General features: G+C 34.0%; 2 protein-coding genes across 15 annotated transcripts in view; one reads left to right on the top strand and one right to left on the bottom strand.

Annotated features, from left to right (window-relative positions):
* The window catches only part of SLC25A12 (solute carrier family 25 member 12), a 190,207-nt gene that overhangs the window by 30,200 nt on the left and 140,316 nt on the right, over positions 1–19,691 (top strand). The gene's annotated exons all lie outside the window — the stretch shown is intronic.
* The window catches only part of HAT1 (histone acetyltransferase 1), a 57,742-nt gene that overhangs the window by 16,770 nt on the left and 21,281 nt on the right, over positions 1–19,691 (bottom strand). For all 5 annotated transcript variants that reach the window (XM_023621976.2, NM_001309212.1, XM_070240594.1 and 2 more), the window contains exons 3-8: positions 17,626–17,701; positions 13,903–14,023; positions 4,794–4,973; positions 4,400–4,521; positions 3,795–3,899; positions 3,365–3,471 (exon numbers count right to left, since the gene is read on the bottom strand). In XM_023621976.2, coding sequence (XP_023477744.2) covers positions 3,365–3,471; positions 3,795–3,899; positions 4,400–4,521; positions 4,794–4,973; positions 13,903–14,023; positions 17,626–17,701 — 711 coding nt within the window. The remainder of the gene's footprint in view (positions 1–3,364; positions 3,472–3,794; positions 3,900–4,399; positions 4,522–4,793; positions 4,974–13,902; positions 14,024–17,625; positions 17,702–19,691) is intronic.

Genomic DNA, 19,691 nt, shown 5'->3' with positions numbered 1-19,691 from the left:
GTGACAAATTCTTAAGCAAACATCTCTTTAAAAAATATTTTTGAAGGGACTGGCCTGGTGGCGTAGTGGTTAAGTTCGTGTGCTCTGCTTCGGCAGTCTAGGGCTTGCAGGTTCAGATCCCAGGCACAGACCTACACTGCTCATCCAGACATGCGTGGTGGTGACCCACATACAAAATAGAGGACAACTGGCACAGATGTTAGCTCAGAGACAATCTTCCTCAGGCAAAAAGAGGAAGATTGGCAGCAGATGTTAGCTTAGGGCCAATCTTCCTCACCAAAATGAAAAAAAATTTTTTTGAAGTACTGATAGATACGGCACAAGCTTATTGAATATCAGTTTTTCCAAGTCAATCTCTTTTTAAACTGGTTTAGAAAAAAGAACTGTGCTGCAAATATCAATTTAAAATAAAATTTAGTATGAGTGAAAGCTTAAGTAACTTATATACCCTCAGAAGTTTAGGAAAAAACATAGGAAAAAGAATTACAGCTGAGAAAATCTAAAAACTCATGCCACATTCCTATCTGAAATTTTCATATAAATTGAAAAAATACACAAAAAATTTCCATTTAGCCTTAAATAAGCTGTTATAGACACAATATTTTGTTTGCAGCTTAATATAAGGGGTCAAGTCACCACTCAATCTTTAAGCACTTTAACTAAAAGTGTCAGCCTGAAAATGAACTTAAAATGGTGATACCCAATAATTTGTAACATCCTTCAATTCCTTTGTTTCTATGCTAGAAAGATAAGCAATACATTTAAAAAAGGAAATCTGCTTAATTATAAATCTACAGTGATATGTGGATTAAAAGCTGAATTTTTCAAAGTTAAATACATCATCTAATAACAAGTGCTCTTCTATTATTTTTTTAAAAACCTCTCCATGTTAACAAGCTCTATTAGAGATAGAAAAATCATACTCTAAAGAAATGAGATGATAGCACAAATGACCTAAACGAAAAAAATTTACAGATAATATTCAAAAAGGCTATATAACATATTCTAATACTATAAGGGACATTTAAACAACAGATATACTTAGCTCTTATACTACTGATAGATTAATAATACTGACATATATTCTAGCCCAAGATCAATTTCTATTGCCAAATGCACCTCTCTTCATAATTCTGGAAGAAACAAATTGTTGTTTCCATTTATAAGGTCACACAACTGGGATGTATTCAAATGCTATATATCTTAAGGTACTGACATCCTCAAATCCTGGAAGATGGTACCTGATATAAAGAATTGTCTTCCAGTATTTTAGTTTAAAATTAAGTGCTAAGAAAAGAAAATGAGTGGCAATTACACCACAAACACCTATCTATCCTGTGACACAGGCCATTGATGGTAAGTTTTAATTATTACTATATCTGGCTATATGTTAAGTAACCAAAAGGCTATCTCAATATAAAGAACATCCTGGATTGCAAAGGGAGATCCAGAGCCCGCTAAAGAGACTCAAAGTTTAAAAAAATATAGGAGATACTGGAGAAATAGGCAACTAAAATGACAAAAGAGTAGGAAATTCCATACTTTTCTTTTTTTAAAGGACTGGGTATGGAAATCTAAGAGAAATATCTTAATGAGAACAGCTGATAAGGCATTTTTAGTAATTTATAATGCTAAGAAATGTTAATGCTGAAAATAAAGGCTAATACCCAGTTTTCAAATTCAGAAGTCCTTTAGCATGTTTAGCCTTTTCTCTTTAGAGACTTCAGTTTGCCATGAATAAAGGTTACCATTATTGATGACTCTTCACTGAGATTTAAGAAATAAAATTCTTTATCTGCTAATTGGTGCTAAGTATCAAGGACTTTATTGGTTGGAGTAGACAGAAGAAAGTGGTTAAGAGGCTTCACAGAAACAACCCCTGCTGGCACATTACCCACTAGAGAAGACAAAGACTACTTATGTGAACTCTAAGTCTCTAGATTAAAATCACCAAAAAAGTCCCTTCATGTAGCACCAAGTCCAAGCACTGTAAGTAAACAGAAGCTAAACAATTTTCAGCTTGGCTAAAAAGAAGTGTTATCATTTGTATTATGTTTCTATAATTTTATAAGTCACTAAGCTAGTGAAGATGTCAAACAATTTATAACTTTTGATATAAACTAACTTTAGTAATTACTTCATCTCCCAAGTTTCCAAACCATTTAACAGTAGCAAGAAGACAGATGAAAAGGTAATTCAACTCTATAAACATGGAACTCCCTTTTAAAAACAACGTGCTTTCCCTGTAGTTTATTAATCTAAAGGATCAATTCAAAATCTGTTTTGAAGTAACTTTATTTACCCTGGACAAGCAAAACACTACATTATGTGAAAAAGGAGGAAACTAACACATAATCTGCCTACTAGCCCATTTATATTTTTGTTAGTCACACATTCAGTATTTTGGTTTTTTTGGTGTCTTTAAAAAAATTGATACAATTCCAAAACAGCATTTTTTTTAAGAAGTTAACATTTTAGTGTGTGTTAAGTATTGCAGTTTTAAAAACAAAAATGTATTCAAACTCACAGAATTAATAAAATTTAATACCTAATTTGGATGTGAATATCTAGCACAGTATTTTTCATGGAAAACAAAAAGGTGACTTTCAGTTTAATCAGCAACTTTATGAGTAACAAATCTGCAACAGTGTTTCTTCGGGGAAAGAAGATAATGACAACATAAATGTTCCTTGGGTCACTTTGTTCTCCGGTGGTTCACATGTTTATATACTATCCTCTGTAACTCGATCTAATGACGACTTCGTTTAAATAGAGTAGAGTCTCTTTCCTTCTCCTAAGCATCCTAGTCATAATACTACTTTTATGGCTAATTCATACTCAAAGATGTTTCCAAAACAAACAGGCCTACGTTTCACATTATAAAATACTGTTGTGAAGGTGTGCATTTTAGGAATATAAATCACACACCTTAAGAAACGTGTATTCTACTCAGGAACTACTTACCTTGGTTTTTTTCCTCAGCAATGTTTAGTATATTCTGCCTCTATATGAAAATTAGAGCATGGCCTCTGACTAATGCAAGTGTTTGCAAATAAACTGAACAAATAAGTGATACCATACTTGCAATGTATTTATGCCTGACCAAGACTTCCCAATGTATATTTAGTTCATTATCTTCAATTTGTTCAATGAATAAGTACTTCATACTTAGAGATGCAATCCATTCCACAAAGACTTATGATTCAAAATGTAACCTTACACCATCTTTAGACAGTTCCAGAAAGACCCCAGGAGAATGCTGCTGTTTAAAATTGAATAGTTATTTCTGACAAAAACAAAATCTATCAGTAAAGAAGAAATTTTTTAGAAAGGCTCTTTCAGTAACAAATCAAATTTTACATACCTGTAATATCAAGAACAGAGGGAGATGCAATGTAGTATCTATGAACTGTTTCAAGAAGTTGGGCACCATGGCCTTGACCTTGAAATGGAGTCAATATCAGCATCTGACTACAGTAAAGAAATTATTTTAAAATTAAAATAACACATGACCAGTTTAAAAATTGCAAATCACTATAGGATTATGAACACTTTAAAGTCCATGTGTTTTTTTTTTTAATCAACCTTCAAGAAATTCAAAAATTATCAAGATACTCAAAATTGGTTTAATCTTCCATACTGTTTCAAAGGGAACAATGAAATAAATCAGTATATAGCCAATGAATAATGGTGATTTTTTTAAACAAATCAACACTATTATAACAAGTATTGGAAACTTCAGCAGTTCCTTCTTCTGAAATAAAAGACAAGGCACGTGTTATACTGCCAATTACCTTACACGTGGCCGGGTTTTGTCTGGGTACACATAGTAATTATAGACTGTCATGTAGCCTACGGTCGCAAAGAGCGTAGCTCCATCCTTATTATACTTCTCAAATCTGCAGATAAAACAGAAAGCCAAGCAGGTCAATTACAGTCGCGCTCCCATGCAGTGTCCATTTTCTTTTCCATTCTCTGACTGAATTTTCAGTGTCAGCAAGCTACTCTGTGAGGGCCCAATGGGTACACCTGCTATGTTCTGAATGTACAATTCACTTAATTGGTGTGCAGCAACTTGGATAAATCAGACCTCTTTACATCACTTCAGTGCACTTGCCTATTATAAAGATGAATAGGTGGCAAGTAAAAGAAAACACAGGCAAAGCTCATTTTACTGTTTAAGCCTACATTCAGGGCCCTAACGGACAACAGCGTTTAATTCAGCTCTATTCTCAAGGTCTCCCAAAGCATAATGAGGGAAAACTCAAGCCTCATAAACAATAGTTTTTCTTTCCTGGGAAAAATATCATTATACTGTCCCAATAATTGGGCCGCCACAATTAAAATGCTGGCTTTGTGGAGGTAATAAGGTCTACTGTTGCTTTAGAACTGTACTTACACTAGAAAGTAGTGCCATCTTTCATCATCCACGTCAATAAAGCTAGCAGTTTCAATAAACCACATCAAAAAGGTCTGAAGCCTTTCATGATATTCTCGAAAGCCTCTACATGTCATGTCAGCCTAGGGAAAAAGCCAGGAAAAGTCAGGTGAAACTCATCACAGAGGTAAGTGAAAGTCTGCAGAACACAAAACTATCCTGTGGGAAAACGTTTAGAAGGCTCAAATTAAGATCTGTATACAGACACACATACAAAATAGATCTTTGTTCTAAATGCTGATAAAAATTTGTTTCCTAAAGTTAGAATAAATGCCTGAAAATAACAGAACAAAATAGCATACAGGTTTGGGCAAATGAGTACTTTTACCCAAGACATATTTAGATTTATCTTTACCTTGTATATCTGAAAAGTAAAGTTTTCTCCTCCTGTTGGACTGAGAACAGAGTATGTATGGAGTAAGGTTCCAAATGGCTTGAAATCAACTTCTTTTTCCAGTAAAGAAAGAAAATCATTTGTGTTTGTGCAAAATCCAGGTGGAATAATTTGTCTAATTTTGCCTTCGACATCATCTGCCTAAGGAATGGAGATTAAAGGACATAAGAAAAAATTAACGTATTTGACATTTAGTCGAATATGCTTAATTTCTTTGAAATGGACAAAACCCACAAAAATCACAAAACTTCAGTTAACGGTTAAACTATAGAAGGAAACATGCAGGGGCCAGTCCCATGGCCCAATGGTTGAGTTCGTGTGCTCTGCTTCAGTGGCCCAGGGTTTCGCCAGTTCAGATCCTGGGCGTGGACATGGGACCACTCATCAAGCCATGCTGAGGCAGCATCCCACACAGCACAACCAGAGGGACCTACAGCTGGAATATGCAACTGTGTACTGGGGGGCTTTGGGCACAAGAAGAAAAAAAAAGAAGATCGGCAAGAGATGTTAGTTCAGGTGCCAATCTTTAAAAAAAAAAAAAAGAAAGAAAGAAAGAAGTAAACATGCAGTGAACTGGGAAAGGATGAATTTCATGTACATAAGATACTGCCACACAAATCTGAGATGAGCTTAAGTACAACATAGAAATAAAAAAGAGGAGGCAGGTGTAGCCTGAAATCAAGTGCAAGAATAAGGGCAACGCTATTGAAATTTCTAACATCATGCAGAAAATGCTGACTATATCCCTTCAGGACAATTTGAATTGGCTAAAACAAAAGGCTGCTTATTATTTTATGTGTCAAAGAGACCATATTATCCAAGACATGAAAAGATCACCAGCAGTGGTGAGGTGAGGCTAGAGTCTGACCAAACGAATAGCAACTTCACAATGAACAAGTAGACAGGTCATAACTCCTTCATACACCAAACTCAAAATTAAGATAATAATTTTTAAAATATACCCACTTAGGAAATACATAAATTGTATGAATGGGTATATTATCCACTTATCCCTATAATGTGACACAATTTTTATAGACTTGGATTTGTGACAGTAAAAAGAGACAAGCCTGGGCAACAAAATTAAACCCAGAGATTAAAATTACCCCTGTTAAACAACCTCGATGAATGTTAAAACTATCAGCTGAGCAGACTTCATAATCCTTTTCAAAACCCCAAAAGACCACTTGATTGAATACATTTACTACTTCTCTTTAACCATGAATATTTGATGAAGTCTTACAATAAAGTATTACTGCTTCTCACCAGGCAATAAAACTTAATGAATTGGTCTCAACTTAACAAAACCTTATCCCTCAATACAGTCCCTAAAAGCCTGACATTACATTCAACAAAATGAGCTTGCAGTCTATTCAAACTTTTTTCTGAACAATGAGGCCAGGTTTTTACTTAATGGAGTTTGCCGTGAGTTCAGCTGTAATGTTTGTATTGTATCTATTTCCACAAGGACTGACACAAGAACACTTTGTGTTAACTTACTAAGCAGCTCTTTCATACCGTTTACATGCATGATGGGTATTAGTTCTAAACCAAGACCCTTGCTACTTAGCATTCAAAACAGGGAAATTAAGATGCTTAGGACAAAATACACTACAAAAGGCTAATACAACATGCTACTAATTCCTGTCCTTTCAACCATCTTTTAACTAAGTAGAAGCAATGCACCTGCAGATGAATAGCACTTTATTATTATTCAGTTACATTTTAGGAAAGAGAACCAAGAATGGAGTTTATCACAAACAAGTTTTATTTTCAAGGCTGTGGTACCACCAACATTTATATATAACTTGTTTATAGCTCTAAAAAAAGAGCTATTATTTAAAATATAGCTCTTCAACATTTTGCCCAACAGCTTATTTCTAATATGTACACCAGTCCTTGCAATCCATTCACCCTCAAAATCAAATAAACTGCATTCGACAGGACTATTTTTGCTTATTTTTAAAGTACCAATTGGTAAATATTTCTCCTTGAAACTGCTATATAATGTGAAGAGACCATCTTAAGCATATTTTATATAGAATCTGTACAATTTCAGTAATTACAAGAGGAAATTGTAATAATAAGGGATAGTTTTAATAGGTCTGTTGTGTGTCAATTAAAATCCAAACTAATGGGTAAAGTAGTATAATTTTTGTCCAAGTTTAAAAAAAGTCTAGAAACGCTACTTTTAAATAAACAGGTTTATAATCTATCAATTTAAAAGAAAACACTTCAAGGAATTTATAGTGTATATAATTTTAACTTTTAAAAACTTTCCCCATGTCCTGTCTTCTCAACAAGGCATCGCAAAACATGATGAAATAACTTCACAAATCTTGCATCAAATGTACTTCAAAGATTTCTTAGAAATTCTAAGAAATCTTGCAGCAGTTCTGGTGGAAGACAGAGCAACCCAAAGGTTTGAGCTCAACAAAGTTGAAAGAGAGTTAATGTTTAACTTTCAGCCTTCAAAAGATACCTATTTATTGTAATAAATATCATCAAATAAATATTTTGCTCTGGGCAAGTTTACACATTACTTTAGAACTTTTACATGGGAATAAAAGGCTAAGTTTAAAAACAAGGAATCTGTTATATAATTTAGGTTACAGAAAATGTATATCTGATATATTCATAAAATACATAGCATACAACCAAATAGCTCCTCAAACCTAGAATTCACAACTTTGCTTCACTGAAGGAAAAATGTCTGCATTTCTCTACTGAATGGATTCTGCTTTAAGAAAAAAAGTCCTATTACCACTATCTCTTAGAAATCTGTATTTTTCATATTGTATTACTGGCAAGATAATAAAATCATCACCCATCTAATCATTTTTAATTAAATACAGAATTACAGATTAACTGAAACCTTTTAGTTCTAATGCTTGTGGCTAAACGTTTAGATTCTATTCCTGAAGATCACTGAGTAATTCCTTATCTTTAAGAATATTATTTTAAACTTCAATTACGATTATATAAAAATATAGTTATAGAAAGGCTAAGAAATTAAGCTGAATAGGTAAAGAATCCAGAACACAACATGACATATTTAATTAATAAAGACATTCCTTACAAGCATTTTCTGAACATTTGGCAATATCTTTTTTAAAAGGAAAGCATAAAAGTATTCTATTTGGGTCTTATGTTAGGTGAGTCATGATGAAATGTTTTAGACTGTACACCCTCTCACCGTGGTCATTTCAACTTTCAATGTTCTATACTGTGTTACACATAGGATGTTCCCATGAAACAATTTTTGCTTTTCCTCATCACTGTATAAAGCAATGTGTCTGAGAATAACTGGTAGTCTGCTATAATATAAATATCTTTACACTTGTATTTCTATTTATACACATTTGAAAACCAAATTACCTCTTTAATATCTTATCCTAAACAAGCACCATTTGTCTAAATTTGTCTATGGTAAGTTATTTTTTTAAACCAACTTTAAAGGCATGTTAAGTAGGTATGCTGTCCCTTACTTGGCTAAAGTGGCAGAGACTTAACATTAACTATAATTCTAAATATACCTAAGATATGCTCCAAAAGCAAGCAAAAAAATTTTTCATTTCTACTTAACTTGCTTGATCTTACACTCTCTGATAATATTTAAGGTGTAGAAATTTTAGTACTGTTAAAGAAATTAACAGCATGAACTCTTTCAGTAATGGAAAAACAAAGGCCAAACTATGTTTATTTATACTCCATTAGTGTTTTATTACTTGAACTCACAAAATTCCAAGATAAAAATCTCAATATATAATTTTAAAGCTTTTTACTATATTTCATAAAAACCATTACTCATTAAGAATACTGTCACAATTACCAAAAAAAGAGTATAGTAAAATATTATTAGTCTACCAAAGATTCTTGTTTTCATTTCCTCAAGATTAAATTTTATAAATGTACAGGACTTTTCTATGAGGCAAAGGAATCCCAAAAAAATTTTTAAATCTGCTCTTACCTATTCTCAAATTCAATGGGAGACAAGAATAAAAGAGATGACGGAATTCAGATAATATAAACCTTATCCATGTATTTCAACTTCCTCTACCCAAACTCTTCCCAGAAATGCTAGCAATTAGCAAAACTGAACAATCTTAGTTACACTCTCTCTCACTAAAAGGCAATGAAATTACCTCAAGAGAGGGCAGGAAGTATTGATAAAAACAAAGGTCAAGGACAACCATAAGATGAATAAACCATCAGTGTCTGAATAAGCAAGTTTATTGTATTGTAAAATTCAGAATAATTATGTTGCCTTTAAAGATGATGGTTACTGGAGATGTTTTACAGGCATCTTAGTTGTGACTAAAAAATTTTAGGTGCAATTGGAGAACTCAGCTTGGAAAAGAAAAAGAATGAATGATGAAAGATTAATATAATGGCAAAATTCTAACAAGCAAATTAACTTCTAAGCAGATTTCTTGTGGTTTCTGACCATCTGAAAGGGTTTATTTTTCACATGCAAAAATAATGCTACATAGTTTAGTCTGCAAAGACTCAAATATGATAAATTATATAATAGTCTCAAACTTAATGCACCTAAAACAAAAATCGATTTTTTTTCCCCACTTACATCTAATTCTCCAGTCTTCCCTATCTCAGTTAACAGCACCACGATTGCCTAAGCAATGGGATCCTCCTTGATCATCTTCCCCTCATTCATCATATTCAATTCAACAGCAAGTCCTACTGGCTGTACCTCCAAAATAGATCATCAGACAACCAAATGTACTGTTGTCTGTCACACTGCAATGGTCTCGTCTCCCTTCCTTCACTCCTACCCCCTACAGTGTGTTCTCTGCATAGCAGCCAGAAGCATCTTTTAAAAATATAAACCATATCATTATATCATTAAAACCTCTAAAGGTTATCAATTATTCTTACTCTACATGATCTAGTTTTGCCAACCCCTTCAACCATCTCCTACCCTTCTCTCTATCACCACAATGATTTAATGACAGTGATTTTTCTGGACTACAAAAATACCAAGAATGTTCTCATTTCAGGGCCTTTATATATGCTGGTCCCTTTGCTTACTAAGCTCTTCCCTCAGATTATTGCATGGCTGGCTCTTCTTTATTCAGAAACCAGCAAAATGTTTCTTTATAATACCATCTGAATTTAATTTATTTACTATTTGGTTATCGACTATTCCTCTTGGCTAGAACGTAAGCTCCATGAGAGCAGTGGCTTTGTTTTGTTTGCCACTATATCCCTGGCATCAAGAACACAGAAGGCACTGTGGAAAGAACATTCTCACTGCAAACTCAGATAGAAGAAGTAGGCCCATTCCCCCAAAATCCACTATCCATTCTTTTCTCATAAGGGAAAAAAAGTCTTTGCTTGAACATGTAATTTAAATAAATGATCTTCAACCATGAAGCAAAAAATAACCCTAGCAAAAGACATTATAAAAGATTGATTCCTTATGCCTAACACAGTACTCCTAAATGGAAAAACGTGTTTTTTAAGAATGGAACAATTAGAAATCAATGCAAATACACAGCTATTTTCACTGCACATAGTACTTGAAAGATTTATCAATAACTAAGTCAATAATTCCTTTGGAAGAAATCAAATCCTATCAGAAGGAACTTTAAAAAAAAAAAAAACACCACCAAAACCCTAAAACAACAGTGAACAACACAAAGAAAAATACTGTCTGCAGTTTTATAAGAATATCCACCAGGGCTTGAGAATTTAACAATCTAATAAGAAATATCTGATTATGGAAAAACTCCATTATAATAACTCTATGTAAAAGTTTATCTAAGATTAAATCTTTTCAAACATCAAATCACCACACCTACAGTATTACTCAGAATCAGTTTTATGTATGTAAAATTTCAAAAATTTCCAAGAGACACAACCACTGAATAAAATAAATATTAAGTGCAGTTACAGATTATTTATTTGACAAGCTTAGTTATCTGGAACAGGGCTAGGAAGTGGTAACAAAAAAAAGTAAGTGCTCAAAATATTTCTCACACCAAAGTTGAATAACAAGTATAAGAGACTATTTCAGATCTCTTTCATGCTATATACAATTCATGTTATGATGCCATTAAGCTTACCATAAGATGACTGTTTGCAAGAGGGAAGGCCCTCACAATAACAATAAATTGAGAGCTTATAGCACAAAAGTATCAGAGCAGGGGAAAAAAAATAAATGAAATACACATTGTAAAAAAAAAAAGATAAAAACTAATAAGCACAAAAGCCTGGGCCCATTTAAAACAGGTCATAAACAGTCCTAATATCTTTTAATAGGATATTACTATATATTATGCATACTACTGCTAAGTGATTATCTTCTAGTACACTCTTGATTAATTACTAGTTGTGTAACTTTGGGAAAGTCCTTTACAATAAAACAAAATAAAAAAAAAATGAAATAAAATAAGGGCCAAATCAACCAGTCCAAGTAATGAAAAGAGGTTTTAACAAAAAAGGATAGGGCATGAGGCTGGCAAAAGATAAGTCAGAAGTTTAAAGTCAGTTTAAAGCCTTGAACAAGCTGGCTTCATTGTTAATGCTTTAAGAACTGATTCTTCTACAGAAAAAAGTTATGATCCAAACTGTAGTAATACATAAGGTCTTCATTTTCCACATTTTAATTCTCTGCCTAGTTGTGTGTAGCACAGTATTATCAATAATATGACAGATTTGATTTGATAAAACTTGTTGGATTGATGTCCAAAGGATAAGAGATTTTACTAAAAAAAAATTTCCAATTTTCAATTTATAAGTGTGATTCAGTGACAAAAATGGTATTTAATTTTCAAAAAATCAACTCTGTAAAGTAATTCTTGATGAAAAGTTTCAATGCCTCTAAACAGGAATGCCCAGAAGCAGAACAAGTCTAAGATAGGTAATTTTCTTAAGTTCCCTCAAAGATTCATGTCCATTCCAAACACAAAAAAATATTCATCCCATCCAAACTTCCTCAAAAGTTTCAACCACTGCAGCATCAAGTCCAAAATCTCATTATCTAAGTTGTCTAAATCAGGTATGGGTGAGACTCCAAGTATGACACATCGTGGGACAAAATTCCTTTCCTCTTATGAACTAGAAAATAAGTTATTGCTTCTAAAATACAATAGTAGGACAGGCATAGGGTAAAAGTCATAGACTTTCCCATTCCAAAAGGGAGAAAAGGGTAGGAAGAAAGTTGTCACTGGTACCAGGCAATTTCAAAATCTAACAGGTCAAATTCTTAGGTTTCAAGGCCTGGAAATACTGTCACCTGTGGCTCTACTCTCTGGGCCCAAAGAGTCATTTTTCCTTTTTCATGAAGGGTAGCACATGTTTGCAGCTGAGTGGTGTTAGCCACCTGTTTCCTGCCCACAGAATTTTGGAAGTTCATCAGCCTTCTCTCATTCTGTCAGTCCAAATTGGAAGTGTTTCTGCTGATATAACACTCTCAAAACCCTGTGGGTCACCTGTGTATGCCATGAGGGTTCACATCATTAGACAAAATGGTCCTTCATAGATCTTCCTTGAACTCTATTCAGTCTCTTTTCCTGGCTTTCGCTGAGATTACTGAAGAGATCCATGAGTCACATGCCTAATCTATTCAGCAAGAGCAAAAGGTTAGCTAGCCACACTCTTGGGCTTCTTTCCAGAGCATACTTTCCTGACAATGAATCTCCTAATTTTAGCATCTTCTGCAATCTGGATAGGCTGAGAATCTCCCAAATTATCAAATCCTGGATCTATTTTGCTTACCAGTTCTACCCTCAATTTATCTCTTTCCTCTCACATTTTACTATAAGCAGCCAGAAACCAGGCCACAGCTTTAATACTTTGCTTGGAAATCTGAGCTAAATAACCAAGTTCGTTGTTTACAAGTTCTGCTTTCCACCTAAGTGGAGGACACAATTCAGCTAGGCTTTCTGGCACTAAATAACAAAGATCTCCTTTCCTCCAACTTCCACTAACATCTTCCTTCTGAGCCCTCATCAGAGGCACCTTTAACATTCCTATTTCTACCAACATTCTGTTTATGACAATATATGTATTCTCTAAGATGATACAGACTTTCTCTTCCATGTTTCCTTTGTTCTGAGCCCTTACAGCAGTACCTTTAATGTTCATATTTCTACCAACAGTCTGTTCAAGGCAATCTATGCTTTTTCTATCATGTGCCTCAAAATTCTTCCAGTCTTTACCATTACCCATTTCTAAAGACATTTCTGCAGTTTGAGTTATTTGTTGCAGTAGCACCCCACTTCCTGATACGAAAATCTGAATGAGTTTCCCGTGGCTGCTCTAACAAATTACCACAAACTTGGAGGCTTAAAACAACATACTTATTCTCTCACAGTCTAAAGGCAAAGTCTAAAATCACTATCACTGAGCGAAAATCAAGGTGTCAACAGGGCCACACTCCCTCCAGAGGCTCTAGAGGAGAATCTGTTTCTTGCCTCTTCCAATTTCTGGGGGCCAGCAGCATTCCTTGGCTTTTGCCCACATCACTCCGCCTCTGTGGTCATACTGCCTTTTGGGGGGCCATAACTCAGCCTGCCACACATGCATACTCTTCAATGCCTCTCTTCGCCTTCAACCTCTTTTGGCTCATTTGTTTCCAATAGTTTTATAATGTAATCAGCTTAATTATCTGTGTTCATAAAGGAATATATAAGCAAAATTTGTGAGATCAGAAATGCAGCAAGAGATATTTAAGAGATATTAGGCAAATTCTCTATGAGGTAAAAGTAGAAAATTTAGCTATTTCCCTCCTCCTTATTTAACTTCTGGGAAAAGAAGTTTCATGTCCATAATAAAAAACAAAAGTTGGTAAATAAACTACAACTCTGATCATGAAAGTGAAGGTTCTTAAGGAGATGGTCCGCTCAGGAAACAGATCAAGCTAAGGATTATAATCACAGACTTAACTGAAATGACAGGCAGGCAATCATCTCCATAATTAAATTTGAATATGTGGTTTTAAACCTACTATAAAATAGATTCTCTCCTCCCTCAAACCTTCAGATTTTAAAACCTGTTTTATACTCAGTTAGAAAACAGTTAAAAACAAATTTATTTCTGTTCTTACCTCTACACAGTCAAAGTTCTCATCAACCTTAGATGCATATTCAACACGGAACATTGTTGACAGGCTACCAGCAATATAGTATAACAGGATCTTCAGACCCTTGTAACCAAAAGCAGTTTCGCTGAAAGGGAAAAAAAACTAGCAGTAATCTAACACTCCAAAATGAATCTTTGCAAAAGTCATTACAAAGTATTAACCCTACATGAAGTTAAAACTTCATGAGTAGTTTCAAGACTTTACACTATACTTATTTGGGGGGAAAAAAAAGAAAAGAAAGAAATATTTGTAATGAAACTATGCCTCAGCTTTCCTCATTTATAAAATAAGACAGAATAATAGCACCAACCTCAGACATGTTGTTTGGGTTAGACAAACAAGTTAATACATGTAAACCATTTATAACATTGGCACATCGTACAAGTACTCAATAAATGTTAGACATTACTACTACTGCTACCGTTGGTGCTGCTGCTGCTATTACTAGTACTAGAAGGCATTTCAAATCAGAGACAAGTAGTGTTAAATGGGTACCTGGCCAGGCAAGCAGCTAAGATGTAGCTTTGACCTAGTCCTTGCAATTACCACTTGCTTCTATTGCCAACATCCAGAGCTGCTGAAAGTGGTGATCGCACCTGTCTATTAGACCCCTCCAAGAACTCAGAAAGCAGAAAAGGAGCTGCTGCTATTTTTCCAACCCTGTTCCCTGCTATCCATCTACAGCTTGCTATTCCCTTTCTAAAAAGTGAATTCTAAAATATCCAGAATAGGTAAATCTAGAGAGACAGAAAGCAGATCAGTGACTGCTTAGGGCTAGGAAGGGTGGGGGAAAAAGGGCATGAAAAATGCTAACTGGTTACAGGGATTTTGGCAGGAATGACCAAAATGTTCTAAAACTGATTGTGGTGATGATTGCGCAACTGTGCATATACTAAAAACCACTAAATTGTACACTTTTAAATAGATGAATTGTATGGTAAATTATATCTCAATAGAGCTCTTTTTTTTAAAGTGAATTCTGAAAGAAGACTGTTTGAAAGAAGCAGTGTCATTTCCAGATTTCTGTCTAGGGCACTAAAATAAAATATTAGCAGTGTCCATTTTAGGCCTGTGAAAGTTACGTGCAATAGAAAGGAGTGGCAATGATACTAGGATCAAGACCAATGTCATGCTTGGGTCATAAGATACAGGGTTATCACGATTATGTGACTGTCATTTGTCTACCTTAGAAAAGCAGTATGCAAACACACCACTTTTAATGACATGCAAAACAGACAAGTGAATGTGCAAAATGCCATTAAGAAGCAGTATCTGTAAAACTAGATCCTACCCACTAAGATATCACCACAGGAAGAGATTTTAAATAGCAGTAAGAGGAAGAGAATAAAATAAATAGCTCCTTAAAGATAGAATTCCAAAGAGAAAGCATTGTTATTTTTATTATAAAATAAAACCTGTTTAAAATATGAAAGGCTCAAATCTTGCATGCATCAATATATATTAAAATATAAGTATTAATATTTAAAAGCACATAAAATACCTAATCTGATTCATTAATAATGAGAAATTCTCAGGAAATTTGTTTCATGAAAAGACATTTGTCAATTTTAAAACATTAAATAAATATGTCAACAATGTTGAAATAATGCATAGGGAAAACAGCCACAAAGGGAAATATTTTAAATGTCTACTATGTCTAAACACTCTTCCCTTTTACAACAAACCAGGGTTCCTTGGGGAAGTGGCTGACTCCGGAACTAGTAGAGAAAGTACAAGATGAATCTGGAACAGCTTATTGTATCAGAAAGTAAAGTGTCCCCAAAGTGATGATATATCAAAAGGACTCCCACAAAAGCCAGTTTGAAAGGGTAGGCCCCTGCTGAATCTGGGATAATTTGAGCACAAAATGAATAACAGAACCAGATTATAACCCACTGAGTTAAAAAAGAATCTTTGAGTCTATTCTGATATAAACAAAGAAATACATAAGGGGGAGAAGCTCTTCCTTAGAGTAGAATGCCAACTAATACATGTATAAGGTATGACAGAGATAGAAAAATCACCATTTTACAATCATAGTAAAATACAAATTGAGGCAAAAATCATTAACAACTAGGTGAAAGTTTGATGGGAAAAAGGCTATTTTCAGTCTCAGAGTATCTCCTCACAGATTATATATAAATAACAAAGGGAAAAGTGCTAACTTTATAGTAAAGAAACCTGGCAGCCACCTCTAAACCCAGTGACCCAAGTTAACTTAACCAACAATGGGACAAACTGACATCGTGGACTTTCTGATATGACACACTGAGAAGGACACAACTTCTGTCACTGTACAATAAAAACATGCATTATCTAAATTTAATCATGAAGAAACAATCAACCTAATCCAAAACAAAGGTTTTCAAAACTAGCCAGCCTATACTCTACAAAAATGTCAATGTCATGAAAAACAAAGAAAGGCTGAGGAACTGTTTCAGATTAAAGGTGACTAAAGAGAGATGACAACTAAATGCAGTATGTGATTCTAAATTGGATCCAGGATGGGGAAAAATTGTTATAAAAGAATTATTGGGAATCTATTGGCAAAATTTGAAATGTGGACTGTATATTAGAAAACAGTATTTTATCAATGTTAAATTTCCTGAATTTTGATCATTTTATTATGGTTATTGTCCTTGTTTTGAGGAAATACATACTAAAGTTTTTAGGAGTAAGGAATCAAGATGTATTTGCAACCTACTCTCAAATGGTTCAACAACAACATATCAATATATTTATATAAGAAGAGACAATGATTAAAGCAAATACAGACAAATGTTAATTGGTGAATCAAAAAGGATATACAGAGTACTATTGCAACTTCTGCAAATTTGAAAATTTTTTCAAAATCAAAAGTAGTAAGAAAAGGTAACTGATCATTCTAATAATGTAATTAAGGTACAGTAAGTTAAAGAATTGCACTGAATGTCCCAGAACATATCTTTAAAGATGTTTTAAAAAAAAACTTCTCTTGGGCTGGCCCGGTGGCGCAGCGGTTAAGTGCGCACGTTCCGCTTCGTTGGCCTGGGGTTCACCGGTTCGGATCCTGGGTGCGGACATGGCACCACTTGGCAAGCCATGCTGTGGCAGGCATCCCACATATAAAGTAGAGGAAGATGGGCATGGATGTTAGCTCAGGGCCAGTGTTCCTCAGCAAAAAGAGGAGGATTGGCAGCAGTTAGCTCAGGGCTAATCTTCCTCAAAAAAAAAAAACAACAAAACTTCTCTTCTCTTAACTGCTTATTTTCCTGTCATAGATAACAACTTGAGCTTTCTTACTTTAGGGGAGTGTATTCTGTACTAGAAGTAGCATAGCAAAATGGTAGGAAGAAAAAAGTAGTAGTTATGAATATGGGCTCTGCAGTCAGATTGCCTGAACCTGAACTTTGTCCACGAACGTGTCCTTAGGCAACTATCCAATTCCACCAATGTTTGATATAACAAATGATAATACCATCACTAACACTGTTATGAGAATTAAATGAGACAATGCATCTACAGCACTAAATGATAGGTATTATACAGTAAATTACTGTCTCAATGTCAAAAATGCTACTCTAATATATATTTTTAAATAAATCACAAGAAAACAGTAAAGAAAATAAAGTCTGATTTCTAAATCTTAAAAAAAAGGATTTTTTTTTTGCTATACTAATTTGGCAAACATCTTACTAAGTTACTTACTCATCCCCAAAGAGTTGATGGGTATATTCAGGAAAGAAAGTTCTAATGTCATTCTCAAGATCTTCAGGAAAACGAACTGTTTAAAAGAATAAAAAAATACAGAGATATTAAAGATAATAAACTAAAGATACAAAAGGAGACAGGTATTCCCATTTCAAGAATTTCACTATAACTAGGATACAGCCAACATTTTTCTTACTTAAAATGTCACTTTTCCACATATGATTTATGCTGGATTCTCATGAGACAAATGAAGAATGAAAATTAGAATATCACTTTGAGTGCTTCGGTGTCAAAACCCTACTGATCCTAAGAACTAGAAAACTAGGTATGGCAGAGGCATCTGATTTAGTTTTTATTTTTCTGTACGTGTACACACAATGCAGAGTAAAAGAAAGCAAAACCAAAAAAGATGCTCTGAGATAAGAAAAGCTACAGCATCAAGGAAACAAAAACAGAATGCTACAGGAAACATTCTAAGAACAAGAATCATCTGAGTTTGATGAAGCCTATATCATCACATCATTCTTTATGATGCCAGATGATATTTAATGTTGTTCCTAGGTTTTTCTTGCTATTGAAAGTAACGCTGCAATGACATCTTTATGTACACCTTGCTGTACTTTTACAAACAGGATAAATTCCTGGCAGTAGAAATGCTGAGTAAAAGTACTGAAATGTTTTTATAAATACTGCTTAGGTGCCCTCTAAAAATACTGTAACAGTTTATATACCCACCAGCTACTTGAACTCCTTTGTTTCCCACATCCTTGAGAATATTCTGTACCCTTAACTTTAATTTCTACCAATCTAAGATAGAAATAGGTGTCATGCTCCTATTTTCATTTGCATTTACTGTGAGTAGTGATATTATTAGACATTTTCCCAATATAATTTATCTTACGAAGAAAAACTTTACCCCAAAAAAATCCTTAAGCAATCGAAGAATGGAAAGATAAACTGTAGACGAAAAATTTCTATCACTGACCTCACATCATAAAGCAGGTCCTTCACAGAGTGCCAAAGTATCATCTAGCAGATTACTGATTTACAGAAGGAAAGATATCCTCTCACTGTAGAGATCTGGTAGTCACCACCTTTCTAAGTGATCTAACTTAGAAATTACTCATTGTGGGACAGATCAACATTATGTGCCTCCTGAGTCAACGCAATATAATGTATACAGCATCACCTATGACATTTTCTTACCAAAAATATTTATCCTAGATCTAACCCAGCTTTATATCTTCCAATGTACAACAAATATAGAGGGTAGGGCAACAAGTTAAATACTACCAAAAGGAAATAGACAAATCCAGGATGTAGATTTGTCTGTTAACTCTACACAATGATTTTATTCTTCCAAATAAATCAATGTCATGGGGGAAAAAGTTCCATGTGGGGAGAGGGACTGTTCTGGATTAAAAGAGATTAAATATTACAACCAAACACAATGCACGATCCTTGATTGGATTCTGGTTTAAATAATTTTTTAAAAAAAGCTATTGAAGACTTTCAAGGACAACCAGAGAAACCAGAAAATTACATGATATCAAAGCATTATCTTTAATTTTCTGAGGTGTGATAATGGTACTACAGGTATATATGCGAATATTCATATATTAGGACATATGCTATGAGGGAACTGTCATGATGTTCAGACACCTACTTTCAAATAATTCAGCAAAAATACACACATATTAAAGCAAATATGGCAAAATGTTGATTGTTGACTCTAGGTACTGGATGTACAGGTGAGTATTCTTCTGTTCTCTCAACTTTGCTGTGTGTTTGCAATTTTCATAACGAAATTGAAAGGAAAAAAAGCCCTGGGCAAGTACAGCAAAATGTTAAGATTTGAAAAAGCTGAGTGATGGGATCACAGATATTCATTAGTTTCCTGTATATTTTTTGCATGCCTATAATATTTCATAATAAAAAAATAAAGTAGTCCAATATGTCTAGACTCATTAACCTAAAAATTCCCACTACTGCCTAATATTTTAAAATGTTTGGAAGTCTCTAGAAATTATTAAAAATTAACCTCAAACTACCGCTTCTAATAT

The sequence above is a fragment of the Equus caballus genome, chromosome 18, assembly GCF_041296265.1.
Source record: "Equus caballus isolate H_3958 breed thoroughbred chromosome 18, TB-T2T, whole genome shotgun sequence".
NCBI lineage: Eukaryota > Metazoa > Chordata > Mammalia > Perissodactyla > Equidae > Equus > Equus caballus.
The sequence above is the reverse complement of the archived record's forward strand: the minus strand, read 5'-3'. Positions and strand labels throughout refer to the sequence as shown.